The sequence below is a fragment of the Dunckerocampus dactyliophorus genome, chromosome 2 (genome assembly GCF_027744805.1).
Source record: "Dunckerocampus dactyliophorus isolate RoL2022-P2 chromosome 2, RoL_Ddac_1.1, whole genome shotgun sequence".
NCBI classification, from domain to species: Eukaryota; Metazoa; Chordata; class Actinopteri; order Syngnathiformes; family Syngnathidae; genus Dunckerocampus; species Dunckerocampus dactyliophorus.
The window spans coordinates 45,667,860-45,693,345 of record NC_072820.1 but is presented as its reverse complement, the minus strand read 5'-3'; the positions used below and the strand labels follow the sequence as shown (position 1 = coordinate 45,693,345).

General features: G+C 39.5%; 2 protein-coding genes across 9 annotated transcripts in view; both read right to left on the bottom strand.

The window, feature by feature from the left end:
• The window catches only part of ccdc57 (coiled-coil domain containing 57), a 59,841-nt gene extending 58,374 nt beyond the window's left edge, over window positions 1-1,467 (bottom strand). For all 6 annotated transcript variants that reach the window (XM_054754040.1, XM_054754112.1, XM_054754050.1 and 3 more), the window contains exon 1: window positions 4-1,467. The gene's annotated coding sequence lies outside the window, so the exon portion shown is untranslated. The remainder of the gene's footprint in view (window positions 1-3) is intronic.
• Window positions 1,468-1,977: 510 nt separating this feature from the next.
• Window positions 1,978-21,993, bottom strand: csnk1db (casein kinase 1, delta b). 3 transcript variants are annotated; one of them, XM_054754237.1, is made up of 10 exons: window positions 21,519-21,993; window positions 18,018-18,128; window positions 16,537-16,685; window positions 11,013-11,241; window positions 10,732-10,902; window positions 10,486-10,634; window positions 10,108-10,276; window positions 7,468-7,601; window positions 6,956-7,021; window positions 1,978-2,919 (listed from the first exon to the last, which is right to left on the bottom strand). In XM_054754237.1, exons 1-9 carry the CDS (start codon window positions 21,592-21,594, stop codon window positions 6,971-6,973), a joined length of 1,239 nt encoding a protein of 412 aa, XP_054610212.1. In that variant the 5' UTR covers window positions 21,595-21,993; the 3' UTR covers window positions 1,978-2,919; window positions 6,956-6,970. The 3 variants fall into 3 exon arrangements, with proteins under 3 accessions (XP_054610212.1, XP_054610222.1, XP_054610204.1); XM_054754247.1 differs by having other exon boundaries at window positions 6,956-7,026; window positions 21,519-21,992; XM_054754229.1 differs by lacking the exon at window positions 6,956-7,021 and having other exon boundaries at window positions 21,519-21,992.
• Window positions 21,994-25,486: the final 3,493 nt, after the last annotated feature.

Sequence of the window (25,486 nt, the reverse complement as noted above, 5' to 3'; positions counted from 1 at the left end):
TACCTGACAGGGTTGTGGTAGGTCGTTCTCCTTGCGCAGTGTGTTAAATGGCCATTAGTAACGTAATCGCGTGAGACGTGATGCCAGTCTGGTATGTTTATGTGGCTGTATGTGTTAGCTTGTATCTTAGTATGTGTGTACCGTACATTCATATTTGTGGACCGCAGTCCCAGGGAGATTTATTTTGGGTTCCACAAAGATGATGTTGAGCAAAAGAACACGAAATGCAAAGTCTGTGTGAAAACTGTCAACCGCCCAAAGCACATTATGTAAATTCACCAATTCTGTTGGTTAAAGGACAACAAGGTTTTCAGGCTTTTAATACTTTCAATGTGCAGAAATATACATGATAATGATACAAAGTTGGGGAGGTTGGGTGGGGGTAACATCCAGTTCGGCCAACAACCAATTTCGCACCTCTGTGTAAGTCACAGGTGTCAAACTCAGGGCCCGATTTGGCCCGCCATATCATTTTATATGGCCCGCAAAAGCCTTGAAATAATGCATGTCAAAAGGACACTTATTTTAATATTTAAAAAAATATTTGACATATATATTGGAATTTTGTTGATATTTTGTCTTTACTTTTTGAAGCTTTATTTTTCATTATTTTACTTTTATACTATTGTAAAATTATATTTATATTAGTGTTTTTATATGTTGCTGTAATTTTATATTTTCTAATTTAATATAAATTATTTAAATAAGTAAAAATTTGTATTTATAAAAAGTATTTTTACAATATCAAAACATTTAATATTTAAAACATTTTTACAATAATTTAATAAACATTTACCATTAAATAATAATATATTAAAGTAAAAACAAAATTAATATTACTATCAAAAACTTAGTCAAAGACAATCTTTCTTGCTAAATGTATTTGTTGAAACCTTATATTTTAATAAATTGACTTTTTTTTTATTAATGAAAAATTAATGTAATAATTAACGACATTGTAAAATAGAATGATAAAAAGTGGCCCTCTGAGGGTAACCATAACTGCGATGTGGCCCATGGTGAAAACGAGTTTGACGCCCCTGGTGTAAGTGATGAGTCAAGGCCATTCTGACTGACGGAACCTAAAGTAGGCTTTGAGTTGTGGCCCCCTGTGCAATTGAGTTTGACACCCCTGATCAGGAGGATTCAACTATTTTTTTTTTTCTAAACTGAAAAATAAGATCCATCCAAACATGTCGCGCTAGCAAATGCTTGTCTATTTTTTCAGTGGCGAAAAACAAAACTTAAGCAACCAAGAAAAGAGGGCTTATAATTTATCCACTTGCACCATGGATATAAGGGGAAAAAAACAAAACATCGATTACGTTGTGATTTCTCCAACCTTAATGTTTTTTGGAAGTGGGGGGTGTGACGTATATTGCACAGGCGTGGTTGAAATCTTGTTGCCTGACGTTTACGCGCTCCATTTGCTGTCACGTACATCGACGGATGATGTGGATTACCAAAAAATAGGCCGACCGGATGTAGACGCCTTCTTCACATGTGCACAACAGATTGCGTTTGTCTGGCTGCAACTATTTCAACCCAACAAAAAATGTATAAAAATCCCAGTAGCGTTGGCGTGGACTGTCATTTCAAGACTAATGCAGTCAAGACACACAAACAGATACAAGGAGTTAATTTATTTACAAGCTAAGTACACAAATACAGTGGCAAATATAAACGTGATAACGTAAATGCTGCTGGCCCTGTTACTTACGTACGTGCATCAACTGGCTGACCCAAGAAGCGTCAAACTCCAAAAAGAAGAAGAAAAAAAAAAACTAGACAGAGTGAGCAGCAGGAAGAATGACAAGAGGGCATCACTTTTATTCACCCCTGATCAAACAATGCAAAAAGGTCAAAATCAACTTTACCCCCTTAGAAAGTTAGAAGGATTGACGAAACAATGAATCATTGAAGAGGGAATCTGTTGACCTTTTACTGACAAGAGTACCCCTGACAGCAAAGTGTGTGAAAAAGAAAAAACGGGGGGGTTGGGGAGTGGGACACACTGACGAGTAGACACTACACTTCCTGCATGGCTGCCGAACCTCGCTGCAGCCGGCCTCCTAAATCAACGCTTCGACTCAGCCCTAACTATGAAAGTAAATCAACAACACAAAATATATTTACACATCTATATTGCAAGTATTTCACAGCTTCAAAACAATAAGACAGAGCAAAATGTTTTTTTTCTTCTTTTTTTCGTTTTGTTTTTGTTTTAAACCTGTACACAGTGAATAGAAATCTGGTCAAAAGTGTCAAAATGAAGCTCTTGCACCCTTGAAAAAGTGCAGTGTAAGTACACTAGAAGGGAGCACGACCCACTCAACACCTGGCTGGGAACCAGAAACTACCTAGGTGAGTATATAAGCCTCCTGTGTGGGCAAATACCAAACATGTTTGGTACTTTCATTATTGACAAGCGTGACAGAACAGTAGAAATGTCGGGCCAAGCGGTTGAATCTCTGCCGTGGCAGAAGAACCCAGAGGCTGGATGTGCTTGATCAGTGTCACTGACACGGCGCCATGTTGCCACAATCATCGTCTTGCTCAGACGTGATTACAAAAAGGCGGGACTTGTCCGCATATCTCCTGAAAAAAGTGGACAGAAAACCTGAGCTCCTACGCTCAGACCGAGACAGCAACAAACAAACAAAAAAAGTGTGTGTGTGTGTGTGTGTGTGTGTACACGACTGTGGTGAGGTGACCGTACTGACGGCAGTCAGTAACAAAGTACTTCCAGTTAGCTGGCGTCCCGTGTTAGCTGTTGCACGAGTGATTGGAGAGTAGCGGTGGTACTATTTAGTGTCTGATTGTGTCTCAGTGGGCGAGGCTTGGACTGTGGGGCTGCATGATACCGGCTCATCGGGGAGCGAGGGGATGGAGACCAGCGGCCAGTACGCTTGACACCATCTAGGAGGAAACAGGAAGAGGGAGAGTCAACAAGCGAGCTATCTTTTATGACAAATGCTTGGGCTGCGTCTCAAATGGAAGACTTCCATCAGTGCTGGGTCAGTGTAGAGCCCTCGTTGCGCACATGCCGGAAATGACCATCACGATACAGATGGTCCTCGGTTCACTACGACTAGTTAACCTGGGTAACCGTCAATAAAAATGTTTCCGGAAAACCGCCCTTTTTTCGGAATTTGGCCCATGAACACGTCTCTCTTTTCTGTGTGTTCTAAAGTTGTAAAAACAGATAAAAAGAGGCAGGTAATTACTGCACGTAACGGGACACACCAATTTGGCCTACAAAGCCCGCTATTAAAACACCTCCAACAAGGTTTTATGGTTTTATATCCATGTGGTAACAGGTACATTCATGATTACATGTAATACTTACACTATTTTGGCCGTTTTAAAATATTACCGGAACTACCGGAGCGCTGCGGGTGAGTGTGTGGTGAAGCTAGTCGCTTGCCGGCTAGTAGTAGCTAGCGGGTGTGGTGTGGCGAGGTGTCACTACGCCTGTAATGTAGTTCTTCGGCGTAACAATGTTCAGAACAATAATGTCGATGTACTTTGTTCAATATGAAGGTCACATTATGTAAATGGAGCCACAAAACACGTGTTTATAGTTTGACATGCAGAAAACAATGCATATAAAATGATGAATGAAAGGGAGGAATGAACATTTGACGTTACTTTCACCTTCATTGAAGACGTGATTCTTGACGTGACTGTCCCTGAAGACACGATGCGGCAGCGAGCTCAACCACAACCACCTTCTTGTTTTGCTATGAGTTATTTCTTGAATTCAACAGTGTGATCTCAAAATGGAGACAAAGTTAAAAGTGCAGGCATTTTTGACAAAGAGAGGCGAGAAACACTACTGAATTCAAGACATAACTTGTGACAAAACAGGAAGATGGTGTCCGTGTTGGTCTTGCTGCCACTTGGTGTCGTTGAGTCACGTCTTCAATGTTCTATTATCCCTTTCATTCGTCTTTTGAGAGTCAAAGAGAGTCAACCGCCTGACATAGACGGACGATGTGACTTCCGGGTTCGGTTGCCATTTTGTTCTAATTGGATGCGAACAAGGAAGGACGTTTTCTAATAAAAAAAAAATATATATATATATATATATAGATGGACCTATGCAGTGTACAGGTCAAATTGTGGCATAAATCTTTGAGCACAAAAAAACCTGCTAACTGTACGGTTTCACTGTACTTAAATTGATTAAGTCACTCACATCGTACGCAGAACACATGGACGTATAATAAATATACAGTCATCAATACAAAAGGTCAATTTCATAGGAGCAGATCCTTTCACATGTTCAAGGATACCATCTTTATCATTTTTATTACAGTCGTGGCTTGGACTGCGGATGCAGCCACTTTGAGCATTTCGCAATATCTGGTTTCTCTCGCATGGTGGCGGCTTTCCTTTTCTTTTGCGCACCGCCACAGGGGGAGTCTGCCTTGAGCAGGGGCGCGTCCTTCCTCAGTGTAGCTACATGCAACCTCGGATTCTTCCGCCATGCGCGCGAGTCTCGGATTTTTTAACTGCTTGTTTTGAATGTTTTTAGGTAATATAAGGGAGTGTGTCGTAACCAGGAAACATCATAACCCAAAACATTAACAGAAGACCACCTATATTTACATCCTCCTCATCTTCACTGGCGACTATTGAGGGCGGTAAGTGTCCATCACTGCACACTCACCATACTAATACATACTATGTTAAGTATTGAAGTGTGCCAATAGAGACACAGCCTGTACAGCCTCTATACTTGCCACAACGTTATGTATGAGCTCTGTTATGATAGCTGTATGCTAAATGTGGCTATTATTGACATAGTCAGAGGTATTTTGCCAAATATATTCACTATACGGGAAAACCTCTGGAATCAAATGCCCATCAAGTTGCTGAATTGCGAAGTTGGCCAAACGTTGCCAGTTTAAAAAGCCCGTCATGCATAAAGTCTTGTCAGAAATGACAAATCTCATAAGAGCCAAGTTCAGTAAACACCAAATGATTAATTGTGCATGTGTTTTCGTACAACAATAACAAAACCCCAAAACATTTTCACACAATACAAGAAGAATTCAATCACAGCCAGGAGGAATGTTTGCAGCCATCCAGTCATTTCTCAACACGGTCTAGGAAAGCTATTGAGCTTTTTCATTTTGGTTCACATACTTTTTGAAACCCTGTCCCCTCTGAAACATTGAGCACTCCATGTCCGAACGACTGGATGACGGTGCTTTCAGCCACAGCCATGAGGAAGCACCAAGCAGAGATGCAAAACAAGTAGCTTCAAGTGTTAAGGCGTGGAAATTTACAGTGGAGATGCAGGGAGGCAAAACTCTGTAGGTACAAAAAAAATACACAAAATAAAAGGACTGCACCAATCCACACTGAAGGGGTGGGTAAAGGTGTAGGAGTTCCTATTGGGCCAGTGAGCTGTGGGCCTGTCGATGTTTGTGGCATCAAACTAGGGCTGCACCATCCATCCATCCATTCATTTTCTATGCCGCTTCTCCTTTTTCAAATGCAAAAAAAATACAATCCTGATGTGCACTAACACGCAGGGGCGTCCCGATACAACTTTTGACTTTTTGCCATCCTGTGTGTGTTTCCCGTGTGATGCCGCTTCATATTCGCAATGAGGTCAGTCGTATTAACCTTCCCCATTTCTGTGCCACCACGAGGAAACTGGTGCATGGCAAGTTTTTTACTCAGCTGCAAAGCCATTTTACTGACATCGCTCCTGCTCCTTGATACTTTGTTAGCATGTGATCACATGGGCTCTAGTCGGTTGCTGCTAGATAGACGGGCTGGGGAGGAGTCTGCAATCGACTGCTTGTGTCCGAGATTTGAGATGCAGGCCGATGTAATCCGATGCTTTTTTTTTTGCAGACATTGGCCCGATATAAATATCGGATCGGGACACCCTTACTTATAAGCGCTGTCATTTTATTCAAAAACTCAACACTGCACTCATCGTTGGCATGAGCCAGCGTGAGCTATCATTTCAACTGCAGAAGGAGCAATCGCTTTAATTAATTCATATGTCGTGCATCATTGATATTACCTGTCAGGAGAGCGAGTGTGCCATGATTGACTTGCAGATTATTTTCTAGTCTTTCTATTAATTTCTATGAAAAAAATCCCCCCATCAAATGTCCTTCTTCGACCTCACACGGAGAACGGCCAAACAAACAGAAGACAATATGAAGTCTGACCCAGCCTTTTTTTTTTACATTTATTTTTTAATTTGATCTGACCCAGCCTTAAAAGCAAAAGCAGTGTGATTCCTAGGAAACCTACAGACATGGCATTGAACACGGAACTATTGTACATTTTTTAAATACATTTAGAATCAGGGTGGCAGCTGAGCTCACACTATAAGTCTAAATGTATTTTAAATATGCAAAACAGCTCCATGTTCAGGGCCATGTGCTGGCATTTGAACGAAATCTCACGCACGCACACAAACATGAAAATAAAATAGTCCCAGATAAAGGTGATGAACGCCAGTCACATTCAACCCCCCAAAATCGTGCAGCCCTACATGAAACCAACGCTGCAAGCAACAAGCCACAAGGACAAAAAGCTGTTTGAAAAGGGCATTCTTTTGTGTCTGAGTAGGCAATTGGGGAAGTACATTCTTGGACTAGGGTACACACTGTGATGCATTATCCAGACCAGTTCTCAGGACTGCAACCTCCCACTCAATATCCCTCTCTTTGACACTGGAGTCCAGGCTCTCGGGTCAGCGTCTGATACCAGCTGTAACTGCATACTAGCTCATATGAACCAACTGCTGATTTTCTCCTCTCACTTTGTCTAAAATGAATAGAAGACGTTAGGCTAAAGGTAAAAAAAAAAAAAAACAACAAATGGAACCAGAAGTATTATTCTGAGGCAGTCCTGGTAGAACTGGAAGATGGATCAATGCATTCATGGTGGTTTGGATGGGAGGGGGGGTGCGACTCACCCAGTGTTGCCGCCGTCACACAAGGACATGGCGAGCCTCTACTTGGCGTGATGTTCGTAGGGAATGCTATTCTGAGGTTGGGGGAAGGGAGAGACAAGGCCCAATATGTCAAGTCAGAAACCTTGTCGTGTACCAACCGTGCTTCTTGTGCAAACAGGCTCAAGAGTTGCACTTCAATATAAGTGCTGACGTGCTGCACAACGTCTAGTTTGTCACTTTATGGGTGTCAAATACTAAGCTTTTCTACTATGATGTCTGACATAACCCTGGAGATGACGATCAACGTGTAACTCTATTACGGCAACAAACAATGTTTTATCCTTCGGACTATTTCCCTGTTCTTTCAGATGTCCCCTCTGGTGGTCATCCAATGTGCTTTACAGCGCAGAAAGCAACAATCCATGCCACTAACCACAGCGAGCAGGCATCTGTTGTAGGCATTTATGGTTAGTTCTCAAACAAATCCTTTTCACTTCTAGCAGCAAGTGTAGAGTACTGTATGCGTCTTGTACCTGTGAGGTGGACATGCGTGAGGTGTCTTGCCGTCCAGTAAGGTCTGAAGATGAAACATTAACAGGGGCACCGCGGTGCAGTCGCATGCTGACTTTTCGCTCACGCTCCATGCCAGACGCTTGACGGGGGGAAGCTGGAGAACAGAAAAGGGTATGACTTCAGTATAAAATGCTGCGCGAAATCAGTCCTTAACTTCTTGATGATAACTGCCACATTACATAATAGAAATAAATAGGACTCAAATACTGCTCAACGGTCAAAACACAAGGAACACATGCCCACTCACAAACATAAAGGGCGTCATTTAAGTAATGTGATTGCTACGACGGAGCATTAGGGCCAAGTTGCGCATTTACAAAAAATAAAGTATGTTTACGACAACAAAGTCGTACACCAACAATAAAGTTGTACATTTAGAAGAAAAAAGTCCTAAATTTACGAGGAAGTCATAACTTTACGAGAATAAAATCGTACATTTACGAGAAAAAAAGACATATTAACCCCCCTTTTCATAGCTGTCTCAAGCAATGCCTATTACGACCGAGTATTAAATAATCTGAGATTTCGAGAATAAAGTCGTAAATTTACCAGAAAAAACTTGTAACGTTATGTTACAGGCATTGCCTGAGACAGCTATGAGAAGAGGGGGAAACGCTGTGTGTGACCTTTGGCCTTGGGCATGTGGAGAGGGTGGCACAAGGAAGGCGGAAGTAAGAAGGGCTAGACATGCTAATTAGCTTGTGCAAGACTTCTCTGTTTTACTGCCAACGTTGTAAATAAAAGCTTGCCTGAAGCAAGAGGAAAGTTCCCTTCCTTCCTGAAGAGCTATGCTCTATTTTCCCTCTGACACGTAAATATTCCGACTTTATTCTCGTAAATTTACGACTTTATTCTCAAAATCTCAGATTTTTTTCTTTCTTCCTCCAATGAGGCCCGAATACGCCGTCGTAGATTGCGATTGCCATAAGTTAGAAGTGAAAGCCTGCACCTTGTACTGTCATGTTTCATTGCCCGTTTACGTTCTCTTTGAAAGCAGCCACCTTTGTACTGAAAATGCTTACAAATGGAAAATAATACGAGTCTGATATTAAATTTTCACTGTTGAAAGCAGGGGCGTCCTAAATTTTTCCGAGGGTCATACACTGAAAAATGAAAGGGGCACTGATATTTTGCAAACATGTAGATGTGCTAAAAAGTTACACATATATTTAAAGAAAAAACTGCATCTCATCTTTGTGATATACTGTAGATAAAAAAGCTTATTAAAATGAACGCTGACTGTTGTTTCCCTAACCAAATTTTCCAAAAATTGCAACTTTGGTTGTACTAAACTTTGGTTTTGTTTGGTTTCTCATTTTACTCTTTAAAAATATATATTTTTCTTCAATATTTCAACTTTGTTACTAAAGCGATGTTATTTTTCCTCATAATATTACATTATTCTCATACACTTATGCCTTTTTCTTGTTAGATTACAACTTTTTCTCAATATTTTGACTTTATACTTGTAAAATTACTTCTCATTTATCCATTTGTGATGTTTTTTTGTTAAATTACATTTTTAGAATGTGCCGCAACCCAATAAAAGAAAAAAAGAACAACACGGGTACAGTATCATGCTGCACCTAGGGCCAGGGCCAACTACAACTGTGCTAGTACCGCTCAATACTAACAAGGCAGCTAACGTCAGTGCCATCTGTGCTGCAACGGTGCCGGTGAAGTTGCTGGACTTTTGGCAACACAGCCCATGACTGTATGTTTAGTGCTAAATGCGGGAGACCACAACTAAAACACACAATCAACAGTAAAACGCAGTGTTGACTAAAAGGTGTACCATTGCAGGCTCGCAGCACTAGACAACACATCCTGAGGCAGTCAGGAGTGCTGAAAAAATAAATAAATAAATAAACAAATAAAATTAAAAAAAAATAAATAAATAAATACAAAATTTAAAAAAATCGAGTCATCCGAAACTGCGATTTGATTTTAAAAAAAGACAGATCGTTCAGCCCTGGCTGCACCCACATTTTCCGACTCGCAAGAGTTCCTTCATTCAAAAACTGAATGTATAATCGTTACGCTAACACACAAATCATCAACGTTCCAAATACAACTCTCACCTGTTTTAACAAATAAAACATGACTACCAGTGTACTAAACTAGGATTATTATTCACATGACATCTACAATTGTCATTGCCTAATCCTACGAATGTGCAGATGCATTTAATCCAGGCCTGGCCAATTAAGTTTTCCCAAAGGTGCCAAATGACAACCAGAAAATATTGTGGTGGGCCAGATCAACAGGCTGAACTAAATTATACTTTTATAGATGAAAAAATCATTGTTTTGATGAGATGTAACAGGCTAGAGTAAGTGTAAACAAAATGTGTATGTTCAGCAATGTATGGCTGTCTGAATGTTTTAGTGATTTTGTATATCACAAAGCTGATCGTGGCTGCTGCTTCCTTGGAAGTACGACAAAGCCTTGCCGTTTTATCATCGGTCTGGTTTTTTTTTACATTTCTCTGGTCATATTATCTGTGTGGAGTTACTTTACGTGCAAAAACAAAAAAACACAACAAAACAGAAACGCGAGTGTGATGTGTGAGATGCAAGTGCCTGCTGGCTTTTCCTTACCTGTATGCGAGGTGGGTGTGAGTGGTGTCGGTGGGGCTCCATCTTGGGCCCCACGTGGTCGACCTGAGGCAGCAGGCACACCCCTGGCTCCTGGGTTCCTGCCATGTCTCAGCCTGTCCTCCCGGTCTCGGCGCTCTCTCTCTGCCTCTTCTGCTGCACGGTTGGCACCCTGTTTAGGAAAATCAAAAAACATCACAAGGAGGCTCTGACCTGCCGCCATTTGTACCAATGCTGATACTTTGACATGTTATTTAACATCAAAATCATGAATTCATGTTACATTACATTACAGTACATACTGTATATGTGGACTAGCTTTTTTTTGGAACAAATCAGACTAACCAGAAGCAGGTAATACTCTTAACACCTAATACTCACAAACTTGAGCATGTTCCAGTCAAACACATAGTCATAAGAGAATCCCTGTCTGTGAAAGAGGTTCCGGAATAGCTGGCGTAGGTACGAGTAGTCTGGCTTGTCATCAAACCGCAGCGAACGGCAAAAATTCAAGTAGGTTGCAAATTCAGCTGTGACAGAGTAGCAAAAAGTACTGTCAGTTGGGAGTTCATGACTGAATAAAAAAAAAAAAAACATTTCAAAAAGGTCTACAAGACGTTGACTCACATGGGTAACCCTTGCATAGAACCTCAATAGGGGTGGACATTTTCTTCTCACTAATGCGTTCATACTTTTGCCTCTTGGTGGCAGCCTTGAGGCCTTGCCAAGGCAGGGAGCCCAAATTAAAATACATAAGAACATAGCCCAAGGACTCGAGGTCGTCACGCCTTGACTGCTCTGTAGAAGATACAAAAAAAAGTGTTTAACTTGCAATTCATCTTCAAACAAGTACAAGCATGTTTACATCATGACAGGCCTCTTCCATCTGTGTTGGTGTGCGTTCTTACCAATCCCCAGATGGGTGTTGATTGAGGCGTATCGGGCGGTGCCCGTCAGGTTCTTGTTCTCGCGGTAGGGGATGTGCTGGTGAGTGCGGGCGTCACGATATTTTTTAGCCAGGCCAAAGTCAATAATGTAGACCAAGTTTCCCTTTTTGCCGAGACCCATCAGAAAGTTATCTGGCTTCACATCTCTGTGGATGAAGTTCTTGGAGTGAATGTATTCAATGCGACTGATCTGCAGTGGAGGAAAGAGAGAAAAGTGTTACTGTATGCCAACATATTGTTAAAATCAGCCAGTGCAGGCCAAAACAATTGCTTGCTTTTCCTGCTTTTTACACCGCTTGTATTGCAAGAAAGGAAGAGCAAGCAATGAATGTGCTGACTGGATTATCACAGAATACAGCAGGTCTGGAAGATCACCGAGTAGTTTTACAGCCATTTTGAAACACAAGGTTAAAAACTAAGCATTAAAAATGTGTAATTTAAAAGGACTTTCATAGGTCATTTGATCATTTCTGACAAAGGGGGGATTTTGCTGACTTGCAGTCATTTTGTTGTCTTTGGTTTGATCTTTTAGCAGTACACTGGAGTAACAATGAAAACCAATATTTCATAATGCAGTTTGTTTTTTTCGCAGTGGTACATGCTTTTATTAGGGAGATTGCACAATCACTGACAGATTCATTTCCCCCAGAACGTGTCTGAGCAGGGTGCACAGAAGAATGCTTTGGATTTGGGATGCACACTCACATTAAGAGTGAGCACGAATGGCTGTTGTGAAAAATCTTTTCTGCAGCCATGTTGGTATGAATTGAGTGGAAACAAGGTGGTTCGTTGACATGAACATTGTGTCATCCATCGTTTCAACTAACAGAATAAAAGCAGCATGTGCTAATTACCTTGGCAAGCTATGGTAATGGTGTAATTTATTCCATAGGTTACATTGAAATACATCACATATTACAATTCCAAATTCCAAATGTGTTGTTCTCCACATGCAAGTGTTTTAAGTTGAATTTTTCCTTGAGGTCATATTTCTTCTGTCTTGATGACAAGAATGCTATATGTATTTGGGTAGCAGGTTATTATTGTTTGCTTTATGCATTATTTTAGCTGTTTGAAGGTTTACCAAATCAGCATATTTTAATAACTGTGATTTTAGGAATAAAGGGTTTCTATGTTCTCTTGAAGCGGCATTATGGATTATCCTAACTGACCTTTTTTTGTAGTACAGTTAGTGAGTGCAGTGTACTTTTGCAGGTATGTCCCCATATCTCCACACAGTGAGTTAGATATGGTAACACCACAGAACACGACAGTTAAAAGTGATTTTTGACCCAGACGTGTGTTTTCACTCACTGTGTCAATCTATATGCCGTCTCTTTGTACTTGCGCATAAATGTTCTTTTTGCTATTGCCAAACAACATTATTTTAGTTTTTCTTGGGTTCATGGACAATCTGTATTTAATCAAAATGAAACTTTTGTATAGTCACTTCCTCTGTGACTTTATTATTGTATCAAATGCTTTTGTTATATCCATAAATACTGCGACTGCGCACTTTCTGCATTGGTAATTCCCTCAGTTATTTCAATTAGTGCCATTGAAATTGAAATGTTAGCTCTGTATTCATATTGGCTGTCATCAAGTAATCCATTCTAATTTTTTTTATTAGTTCTTATATGTAGGGGGCCCTAAGATTTCCGCATTAACAGAATCACGGAATAATGAAGGTAATCAACTGTTAAACGTGGAATCTTGCGGAAACTGACAATGTGAATGAAATGCTGTCATGGTGAGGAGAAGGAACGTTTGTGTGGGGAAGTATTTCATCAAACATTAGCCCAGGCCCTCCCAAACTAAACATGTCGAGACGAAACATCGGCAAAAGCTTCCAAAAAACCCAAAACCTTAGAAACTCCTCTCTTACGGAGCTTGAATGGAAGCTAGCGGGTTAGCTTGGTTTAGCAGAGAATGTTAGCACGGCTGTGCATGTGCAACCCCGGCTGTATGAGTGTTTCAGAGTGTGTTTTACCGCTTGTTAATGTAAGCGACCGTTTTACCATGACTGCTGACGTTGTGAAAGTTCTGAGTGAAATAAGGATCAGAGGCACGTGTTTATTCTTGTCCTAACAGTCAGTGGACATTCTCAACACATCAAACACACTTCAGGCTTTCAAAATAAGAGCAGTTTCAGGATTTTTTGTGTGCAGAGGCTGAGGTCCGATTAGAAAAGTCAGCCAAGCAACATCCCGTTTCTGAAATACAGTAGTACCTCAGTTAACATACGCCCCAGTTAGTGCATTTTTCGGTTAACAGCCAAAATGTTTGTTAAAAGCCATGTGTTCGCCCGCTTATTTAGCATCCAAAATACTGTCCGGTTTGCTTATGCCGCCGTCTTGGATCACGTAGCGAAGACAAAATGTTGTGATGCTTGCATGTGATTGCACGATGCATTGTGGGCTGTGGGCGCCATTTTAGAGCAACAGCATTTGTTTATATCCAATTTTCTGCACTAGAGAGAGATACACGACATAACAAAACACATGGGTCACACAAGACAAGGGTGCAAGACCTCCGAATTTGACGGCTTAAAGAGAAGACAGTCGTCATTTTATGAGGTATGTCTCAGAGGTGGCGTCGTCATCGGCTGCAGTGCGCACACACACACACACACACACGTACTGTATACACGTCTGGTTCCCGTGTAACAGTCTATCAACCTGGCGGCACATCGAGGGTGACACTCTGTTTCTGCTTGTCTCATTTGACATCCATAACACACTCATTTCTGGTTCCAACAACAAAACGTAAGCGTTCAACTTGCCGTAGCATGTTCGTAACATAGCACACGTATCCTCCATGACGTCACTGCCGGCAGCGGTTGTTGTTGTTTTTTTTTTTTTTTTTTTTACTATTTTCTATATTAAAATGGCAATGTGCATGTTTATTGGTTCTAGAAAGTTTTTTGCATATTGTGGTTGCAGAAGAATGTATCTGCATTTATCTTGTGTTATTTTGTTAATTGATGGTTTTGTGTGTGTGTGTGTGTGGGGGGGGGGGGGGGGGGGGGCATTATTTTCTGCATGTAAAACAGTAATTATAGTCTATAAATGTGCTTTGTGTTAACATTTTTGGGTGTCTGGACCGGAATTTGCTTTGGTTAGAGTCAGTTTTGGTTTGAGTCGGACCGTCTGGAACGGATTAATGACAGTGACAAGGTAATTTACAAAACTAAAAACAGAAAAAAAGCAGAATTTTGAAAATAAAATAAATATAAGGGATTTCATAGGCCCCTATGTAATTTTGACTTTGGTTATGTTTTGATAGCTGTATGTTGGTTGGTTATCAGTTGTATGCAAAAAGTACATATCCAAGTCCCATTAAACTTCATAAAGGCACGGGCCACGGAAGGGTCGGATTGAGTTTCTAAGGGGTTTTTGAGCCAAAGCATTTTATCATTTCAGCCTCCCATCCACACGGGAACGGCATTCTGGGTGACTTGAAATGGTATTTTATGAAAACGGCTTCCAGAGTGTGGAAAATCTCAAAAAGCGGATTTGTCGTTGCCGTGTAGACAGGCAATACGAGAATGATTACGTCACCGACCCACCGCCGCCTCGTGACCAGAAGTGAGCTTTGACGACAAGCCATCATGTATGAATATTTCGACTGTCATGACTCACCGCAGTCGACATTCTCCCAGTATTTTCTTGTTACACTACTTTTTTTCAACCCACCAAAAATAAATTTAAAATCCCCAAAACGTTCTCATGTGGACAAGGCCTGTATGTATTTTTATTTTTTGCAATTAGTCTTCTTGGCTTGAGGGAAGTGACTGGAGTGGTTCTACCGTGTAGTCTAATAGTTCTGAAGGCAAAGTAATTTAAGCAAATTTAGTACAATTTTTTTTTTTTTAGCAATTTTTTATTGCTACAGTTGTGTATGCGTCAGGATCTGTATGAACTAACTTGTTAGTCAATCAATTAAAATGTTCACAGTGTGAACTATGAATCCAAACACCACACTGCTGACCTACAGACCACTATTAATGTCTTTCCGAGTTAAGACTAAGGAGGGAGTAGGCATGGGCCAGTATGAGATTCTGACGGTATGACAATATCACAATTTGACGGTTTCACGGTAATTATAATTATGGCTATAAAATACGTTATTTTGAAATATACACTGAGTCCCCAACTTACGAACATCTGACTTGCGAACATTCGGAGATACGAACACAAGCCGACTGGTCTATATTTTCATGTGTTTTGCCTTATAAGTCCATATTTCACATGCTTGACCAGTAGAGGGCACTGTGACACTGCTAATGGGACCAACAGGCGATGAAGACAAGGGGGAGGAGACGTGAAGAAAAGTTAAATTGTAGCTGTACATGCAATCCGGCACAGCTTGTGATTAAAGTTATGAAGAGTTAATAGGCCTGCTTAATTCTACACTACCCACAGAACACTACCTCTTTTAGAAGAGTCTAACGACGACGATTTGTCCTTTTTCAATAAATCCTCCTCCTTTTCCACCACAACAACGTATGCTCGACCACTCCTCTTCAAAGGTAAATAACATTTATCATTACGTATTATTATATCATTTTTTATAATTGTTTTTTTCATTAATTATCCTCATTTAATATTACTACTGCATCCAAACTCATATTTACATACATACGCATATACTGTATATGTATACACGTACATGTAGTACCTATATCATTGTAATATTACCTTTTCCCCTACTTAAAAACAATTCGACTTAAGAACGGTCGTCTGGAACCAATTGTGTTCGTTGGTCGGGGACTTAGTGTATTCATTGAAATGAGAAAAAATGTCATTTTTTAACCATGTAATGTGACACGATGAATGTGAAACATATGTATTTAAAACATAGAAAAGAATAAATGAATTCTTTCTAAATAAACCAATTTTAAAAATGCAGTTTTCAATGCAGTCTACTGTGGCTAATCCTGCATCTCAAGCAACAACACAATATATATTTTCTTAGTAAAAAAACAAAATGCAAATGAATGCTATCATGTTGCCCATTATTATTTCATAGCGGCAGGTCACACTTTTCCACAAACTTCCGTTTCAGGGTCATGTGACTGTTGTTAGTAACTGAGACATTAAGTGGTGGTTGTTGTTCAGTGAAGAATAAACACTTGATACCACTTATCCTCCACTCCTGTATCCTTCTCAATCACATCTCCACATTTGGTGACCCTCGACATGAGTAATGAATAATATGTGAGTAATATATACGTACACATTGAAGCCCAGTTTAGACTGCGAGGAATAACACAGGACTTGACAAAGTATTTCCACATAGTGGCCGCACTGGACCTCCACTTTCTCTTGTATCGTACAAGCGGTATGACGCAAAATTTTTGTGGTTTTGAAATTGTGACTTTCATACCGTGGTATACCTTGAAACCGGTAACCGGCCCGTGCCTAGGACAGCTTAAGGGGTAAAAGGAGAAAAACGGTATGGGGAAGTCAGTCAGCCATCTCACCATTTGATCAGCAAGCAGAAGGACCGTCTTGAGGCTAAACTTGCGGGAGCAAAAGTTGAAGAGATCCTCCAGGCTGGGTCCCAGCAGTTCCATCACCATTACATTGTAGTCACCTTCTGCGCCACACCACTTTATTGTTGGAATTCCAACTACAAGCAGAAGAAAATAGATAAAGTCATACAGAATAGTAATGGGAGACAGAAATTATGTGCAATGGAGATTATACACATTTGGCCTATGATAGACATTTTAAATTACATCGCGATAATGCTTGTTGACGACGCAATCGAGGCACGCCCTGCAAAATGAGAGCGACAGCTGAAAGCAAACCGCAGGAGTTGGTAAAAAAGACCGCTACAACATCCATCATATTGGCCATCAGCAGAAAATGATACCCTGCAGTGTGTGGGGGCAACAATTCTGACAACCAATGTGTTTTACGACCTCAGAAATGTCTATGTTGTGCTGCTGTTTACTTTTCATCTGAGAAGACACCAGTTTTTCCTGTTCTTTGCAGCTTTTATGTCATTTAAGCACAAATAAACTAAATGTACTGCCTGTGGCATGGCAGAGTTGGAAAGACACTTTTAAACTTGAAATATATTCATTAGTAGACGTATGTGTGCCTGATACTGGAAGGATGTTTATTCAAAGAAATATTTGCTTTAATTTAAAAATTAAAAAGTGTGTGCGGCAGCAAATGTTGCCAGCTATTTTGTACAATGGGGAAAAGTTATATTATGGGAATTAGATTAAAATGTCATGGGAATAAAGTCATAATTACACGAGGGAAGAAGAAAAATGTTAAAATTGTTAAAAAAAAACCAACTAATTTTATGAGAATAAAGTCAAAAAGTTGCAATTATAAGAGCTGGTAATATGAGGAAAAAATAATGTCATTTTCTTTGGGGTGTTTTGGTCTTTTTTTGTTTATTTTATTATGTTTGTTTTATTAAAAGCTCGACATTCCAATTACAATGTTAAATACTCGAGTAATTTCAAGTTTATTGCTTTGGATACAATGTACTCGCATTATTATGCCATATATTATCATTACATGAATGAAAAACTTGTCTCAAAATAATATGGACAATATTATCGTTTATCTGCAATAATTTGTACGACAATTTCCTACAGCAAAATTTGCTATCGTGAAAGATCCACAACATTTTGGTTGAAGTGACGTTGTATGTATCTCACACACATGTTCAACTGTGTCAAGCAACATGCCCGTGTGTCCAGAGCAGATATTTGGTGACTGGACTGGCATCAAGTTTCATATTTTTTGTAGATAGCGGGTCTGAAACTTGCTACCTTCTGATCGCAATGACTAATGAAACATATGTTTGGTACAAAATATTTTAGAGCTTTCTTTTTTTTTTGCGGTGGTGAATCAACAACCTAGAGCCATAAAAACAGTTGGGGAGGAAGAAAAGAGGTGAGAGAAAGTGAACATTTCAGCGTGCAGGCTAATATGTCACCTCCGCCTTGCATCATCTTGTAGATCTTGCTCTCGATGTGGAGCTGGGGGTGCTTGGTCTTCACGCATTCCAACTTAATAGCAACCTCTTCTCCAACAGAAATGTCTGTACCTAGAAATAGACAAATATTGGCATACATGGTGAATTTAAATATGTTTTCCCACCCACCACCATTTGCACATAAAAGCAGGAGGATCAACACATTTTTATGGAATTTAGCTGAAGCTGTTTACACGTGACTGACTTTTATAACTAGCTAGAAAAAAATTTCACACATGGTACACACCAGGGTGTGTCCAAAGTGCAGCCCGGCTTGGTTTTTGCCCTTTGCCACAATCTAAAAATATAATTTAACAAGAAAGCTAAAAAAAAAAAAAAGCAACAAAAAGCAACAGCAAAAATGGAAAAATGAGCAGTAATTGTACAAAAATAAGGAAAAAGTTGTAATGTAACTAGAAAAGCTTTAATTTTACGAGAATAATGCTGTCATATTAATAGGGAAAACCGTCATTTCAGTAGCATAAAGCAGCATAGCATGAAGTTTAAATATTGAAGAAAAACGTTTATTAACAACAAAGTTGTACGTTTTGTAAAATTAGGTTGCAGAAAACGTTATAATGTTACGAAAATAAAGTCAAAATGTTATACGAATAATTACAAAAAGAAGCTGAAATAGTTGGAAAATTAAAAGTAAAAAAACAGAAATGAATAAAACAGCTGTAATTTGACAAGAATAACGTCAAAATATTAACAGAAAAAAACATTCCAATGAGGAAAAAAAGTCGGAATTTTATGAGAACAAACTCATAATATTATGATAAAAAATGATGTCATTTTACTAGCATAAAGTTGAAATATTGAGGAAAAGAATTTATTTTAAAAAGTCAGAATATTATGAGAAACAAAACTAAAGTTGTAATTTTGGGGGAAAAATTGTGGATTAGATTTTATGCGCTTTACAATGAAGTGAACCCATTATTCATTCACTCCTCAGTCACACACTGGTGGTGGTAATCTACACCTGTATCCACAGCTGCCCTGTGGTAGTCTGACAAAAACGTGTCAGCGAATTCACACCTACGGCCTCTCCGACCACCACCAAACATTCATTCACATTCATACACCAGTGTGGGCAGCACTGAAGGCAAGGTGGGTAAGGTGTCTTGCCCAGGGACACAACGACAGCAACTGGGTCGAAGGAGCGAGGATCAAACTGCCAACGATTCTGGACGATCTGCTCTACCTCCTGAGCCGCTGCCGCCCTCATAAAGGCAGAATATTAGAAAATTTACAAAGATTATTTGTGAAGAAAGTTAAAATATCTGAGAGGAAAAAGCCAAGTTCATACTAATAATACACTTTTTCACCTATAATCACATATCCTCGCTGGAAGAAGTTTGAACACCCTTTGTCCACACGAAATGAGGAATGGGAAGTGTTTTTGGCGTCATGAGTCTACTCGGGGAAACAACCACAATGCAGCCCTGCCTTCGGCTAGCGGGAATCGTGGCTACCGATATTGCCAAGGAGAAGCCAGAGCTTAAAAACCCTCTTCCGTCGTTAAGGTCTCCTGTCTTGGAACGGCGTGGCCTTCCAGGTGGAATACAAAAGCGGACAAAGACAAGTGGATAAGACGAAAGCAGTAAGCCGCTAATTTTCCGTAGAGATGGGGGGCGGGGGCTACAAGCTGGAACTATTAATGCTGCACTTGCTAATCACTTATGTTTTGCATTTTGTTCCCTTATCGTCCCAAAAGTGAACCAAACCGTGACCTTAAAAACTAGGTATTAACCGAACCGCCGGTCTTCACAGGGGCCTAGCACCCAGCCCATAACCACATAAACTCAAGTAGTGCAGACCTAATGAAGGGTTGGATGCTGAGTAATCAATTCAACCCTGACATCTGCACACAAGCCTACAACAGGTTAATCACTGGTGCACTGCCATATTGTCATCTCCACCCAACAACGGATCAAGAGGACGAGGAAACAAAAACATTCGACTCATGGAAATTGCTGCTCAGCCGTTGCTTTAACATGCCTGATCACTTCGCAAACAATGCTCAGATCATCTACTAATCATGACAAACGTATTCTACGTTCGTATCAGAGGCAAACCAAATATATCTGTTGAAAGACTGGGAATGATAATAAAAACTCAGGGGTGTCCAAACTTTTTCCACAGAGGGCCAAAGTGACAAATGAAAGGATGCAAGCGCCACTTTGTTTGTAAAGCAACATGTAGCCAAGTTATATACTGACTATTTCAATGCATCTCAGCTTTGTGATATACTGTAGGTGAAACTGCGTAATACTAGTATGAACTTCAGTTTTTGCTCTTTTGTTTCAACTTTCACCTTTATTACAATAATATTTTGACTTTTATTCCCATGAAATAACTTCCACTTTTGTTTTGTTTCTCATAATAGTAAAACCTAAAAATATTTTATCTTTAATATCTAAAAAAATTGCTTAAGTAACATCAATTATTTCAAAATTTATTCTTGTAAAATTGCGACTTTTCTTTTCACAATACAACTTTACTCTCGTAAAATATTCTTCCCATTTCTGCTTCTGTTGGTCTTTATCCCAACTATTTCAACTCTCTTCTTGTACATTTTCTTCTCACACAGTTTATTCCCACAATATTTTGACTTTATTCTTGGAACGTTATAACTTTTCCCGCAATCTTATTTTCCAAAAATGACAACTTTACTCGTTTTGTTTTTAGAATATTGCGACTTAAAAAAAAAGGTTTTTCTTTCAACTTTATACTACTAAAATGATGTCACTTTTTCCTCGTATTACAACATTGTAAAATTCTGACCTTTTCTCGTTCGATTGCAACTTTTTCCCTCTTCATATTTTTACTTTATTCATGTAAAACCACTGCTGATTTTTCAGTTTTTGCTTTTTTAAAACAACAACCGAGAGCCACAGACGGCTCCTGGTCGGCAGTTTGGACACACCTGCTTCATAGTCACAAAAAATGTATTGTCGAAGGGCTCAATGAAGATGTCAGCTATTTAATACTTATATCGTATTAGAGATATGAGGACAATTACGTGGATGCAAACCGATCCTAGTTTACAACAACTTGCACATGTAATCGACGCATCCTTGGAAACACAAAAGCAACAAACCCAACTGGTATCATTTCCAGCAGCACATAATTGAGAAAGACGAGCCTGTGGCCTTGTCGGCGGCGACTGGCTACATTGGGGGTTGTATTGTGTAACGACGACCAACTGTGTCTCCACTAAAAACGTCAACCTTGGAGCGACAAACAAATGTAACTTTTGGGTGACGCTTTTAAGTGAACACAACACACAAGTCTGCTTAATTACCCTTCCCTTTTCATTTTTGTAAAATAATCTGATCAAACAAGCTAGCCTGGTAGCTTTATCACATTTCCTCAAATCCACAAATGAATACATGCCGTAAGTACATATATACACATAGAAAATTGATTTTTTCCCACATACATTTTTTTTAAACTTACCTAAATAGATGTCGCCGAACGATCCACTTCCTATTTTTCTGCCGAGTCTGTATCGGTTCCCCACTCGTAGCTCCATTCTGCTGCTGGTTAACGTTATACGGAGTTAATCTTTAATTTCTTTTCAACGTTTATTTAAGTGTAGTCCTTTCCTTTGTCTCGGCACCGTCCTTAAGTGGTTGACAACCCCGAAAAGATTCTCAATTCTTCTCTCCCCGGAATCGGATTCTTCTGTACAGTCCAAAATTCACCATCCCCTTTTTCTTTGTCCGAAGAACGGATACCTGTGATTTTGGTATCAATCGATAGTGTAAAAAACGTAGTTAATGTTCTCTAAATTTGGCGGCTCATTTTAAGGCAGAAACCAGAGGATTGAGATGGATTTAAACCCTAACCAGTACTCTTTGAACTCCCCTTTATCGTAAGGCTATTTTCCCCCTTCGTCGTGAAAGCTGGTTGTCAACTACGTCACTTCCCGTAGCAACCACGGGCAGACCAGGAAGTTAGCCAAATATGGAGGCGTGGCGGAGCTAGATGCACATTTTGTAATGTACAAATTAGGTTGCCGTGTAAAATAGTGATTTGTATTTAATCAACCATTCGAACACATATTTGAGCCGATTTGTAGTTGATGAAGACAACAACAAAAGTGTAGAGAACTCCGATCTAAATTCTATTAAGCCTCACTGGGGATTAAAACACCATGATGTTGAGATAAAGATGTTTTTTTTAATAATTCTAGCAGGCCTTATAATGATAATATATGTACAATAAATAGAGTACACGACTACACCCAGGTCAGCCCAAATCTGTGGCCACAGCCTCCAGTTGCTATTTTGTCATTGGCTGACTGTGCGCCAGCTGCCAAGAATTTTTCTCATTGGTTGTCAAACGGACCAATCAGAATAAGGAAAAAGGCCGTTCACATGGCCAAGCTGTCGTTGTACCTATTGGATAACCGGCTGGCACGTGTACTCCAATGTTCTGCATGTAGTGTGCATGTGGTCACACCCTGTAGGATTAAAGGTTTAACACAACCTGATAAGTGTTCATATAGGAATAATTCCACTTCACAAATACACATGTTATTAACTTCTTGCGTATATTCTGCTTTTTGCATGCTCTGTATGCTGGTAGATGTTTCAGTCACAGGAACGCATTTTAGGTCCAGTGAGGAGCCCTGATCAAGCATTGCATCACACACGTCTGATATTACATTAAGCCTGTGGCAGAGTTCTAGTGGTGGGTGGATCGATCCAATAGCCATAGTACTGATACCAATGTTAGGATAAGTATCTACTAATGTGATGAGATTAATATTTGTCAGTCCTCTTCTCTGTTTATTTTCACAAATATCTATCTCTTTTTTTGTATTGTTTAAATTGTTACATTGTTCATATAGTTATATAGTATGTCTATATTTTTGTATTAGGAAGACGTCCTTGGGTACAGGAGGCCTTTGGGGGCAAAAAGCTGTAGGATTTGAATGAGAGCCAAGACAGTGGAACCTGCTTAAGTCATCCATGCTTATACAGTGGAAACGAGTCATTCATTCGTTCAAGAAGGGTCGACTATAACCGTAACAGACGGTAACCTGATCCATTTTTCCTATAAAAAATAATGTAAATCCAGTTAAACCGTTCCAGAAAGCCGAAAATGCTAACACAAACTATGATTTTATAGTTTTACAATTATAGTTTTGCATGCAGAAAAAAAATCAAAATGCATATAAACACACATAATTGATGAATGAAAGGGATAAATGACCATTTAAGTTGACTTTTACCTTCATTGAAGACGTAATTCTTGACATGACGGTTCCCAAAGACACGATGTGCCATCGAGACACCACACGGACACCACCTTCCTGTTTTGCCATGAGTTATTTCTTGAATTCAATCGTGTTCCACACCTCAATAACCCAAAATGGAGCCAAAGAAAGTTGCAAGTGCCAGCATTTTGATAAAAAAGGCGAGAAACACGATTGAATTCAAGAAATAACTCATGGCAAAACAGGACTATGGTGTCCATGCGGCATCTCTCGCTGCCACATCGTATCTTTGACAACAGTCACATCTTCAGTGAAGGTAAATGTAACCTTAAATGTTAATTTATTCCTTTCATTCATCATTTATATGTAATTAGAATTGTTTTATGCATGCAAGACTATAATTGTAAAACTATTAAAAACAAGTTTTGTGTTAACAAAAAACATGATTACATGATAGATGGGTGACATACTGTAGCTGACTTCTGGTTCCAGTTGCCATTTTGTTAGCAAGCTATGCTAACAAGGATTGTGATACAAATACATTCAGACCACAGTTGGACTTACGCAGTGTATTAATAACATGATAAGACGCGCCATATTGTACGCTAACCGGAAAATGAATGCAAACTGAGGCAAAATTTTGGTGTAAATTTTTGTTAAAAAACACGCTAACAGGGGCAGACGCTAACTGAGATTCCACTGTATCAACAACACATATATGTCGAACAACTCATCAAGTCCAAGTCCAATGTGTTATAATATATCTAATAAAGTGTCCACTTAAGTCTACTACATTTGTCGCCATTAAATTTGTAACTCAAACGGCCATTTTGAAAATGATGAAAATGTTTTCTGTATATAGCGACGTGTTGTAATATTGTCAGCTTCCTCATTATCGCTAAGGAGCATTACTGTCTGGTAACACAGCATGAAAACATGCACACAGTGACTTCCTGTTCAGTGCAAAATAAGGTTAAAAATAAAAGCATATAGTACACCCATTTGTTTATTATTATTATTTTTTAGATTGCTAGCAATCGGAAGCAAGATTTGCGCATGTACAAAAGCTTTACTGTCATTGTGGTCAAGACAAAGCGAGTATAAAATATCACATTAAAACAGAATAATCAAAATAAAAATATGCACAAATGAAGGAAAACAATGTCAACAAATTGCCGCAGGTCTATGGCCAAAGTCACACGGAAATGCACAAGCAATGGTTAGTTTCGCTTTTGATTTTGGCTATGTCGACATCCACTTATGTTTTTTTACTTATTTTGCACTCTTGACTTTATTTTGCTCAATTGTGTGGAATAAAATTAATAACTGTTTTATTTTGTTGATGTTGTTACATTGTATAAGATTGTTGTATTTATATATTGTTAGTTTGTTTGTTGAATAAAAATATATATTTTGTTTTGACCATTGTTCTTTGTCCTGTGTTTTCAGTGTTTGATGTCCCCTTAAAAAAGGAACTTGATAAATTCTCATTGACAACATTTGCAGTATATCGTTACTCAGCGCCACATGGCAGGTATAAAGGCACACAGAAAATACTCTTATGTAAACCTTGCCTACCTTGTAAAGCCTGTTTGTGCCCAGTATCTGTTTATTCAAGATAATTGACTGATACCAGAATACAGCCCTCCCATCTGAGTAGACTTCTCACCCCTCCTATGTTGTCCATTGGAAAGTAAATGGGACATTAACCTTTTAAAAGCGCCGGACCCCAGGACAGGGGGCAGCGGGGTTGCGTTTGTGTTGCTATGGTAACTGCTATGCCACGCTTATATCAATATACACATGCTATACGTCCACCTAACGGGCAGAACGTCAACTCAAAGCTCAACAAAACCAACTTTGGAACAACAGAAGACAATTCAAACCACAAAGACTCCTTAGAATGGCGGGTAAACATTTGAAAGTGTAAACTTCATTGGGCAAGGGTGTCCAAAAAGCTACATTTACATGCACCTGGTTTTCAGTCAATACTGTGACATACGCTAGAACAGGGGTTGAGTCAGTTGACATTTAGCTCCCCTCCGGATTCGCCGTGACAAAGATGAAGTGGTGACAGATGGTGTTTCAAGCAGCACATCTTTATCATCCACATTAAGGATAAACTATCTCAGCAGTAAGTTCTGTAACAAAAGTTATCCTGGTTTATGTTGGGTGAAAAAATCGACAGGGCTGTTGCGCG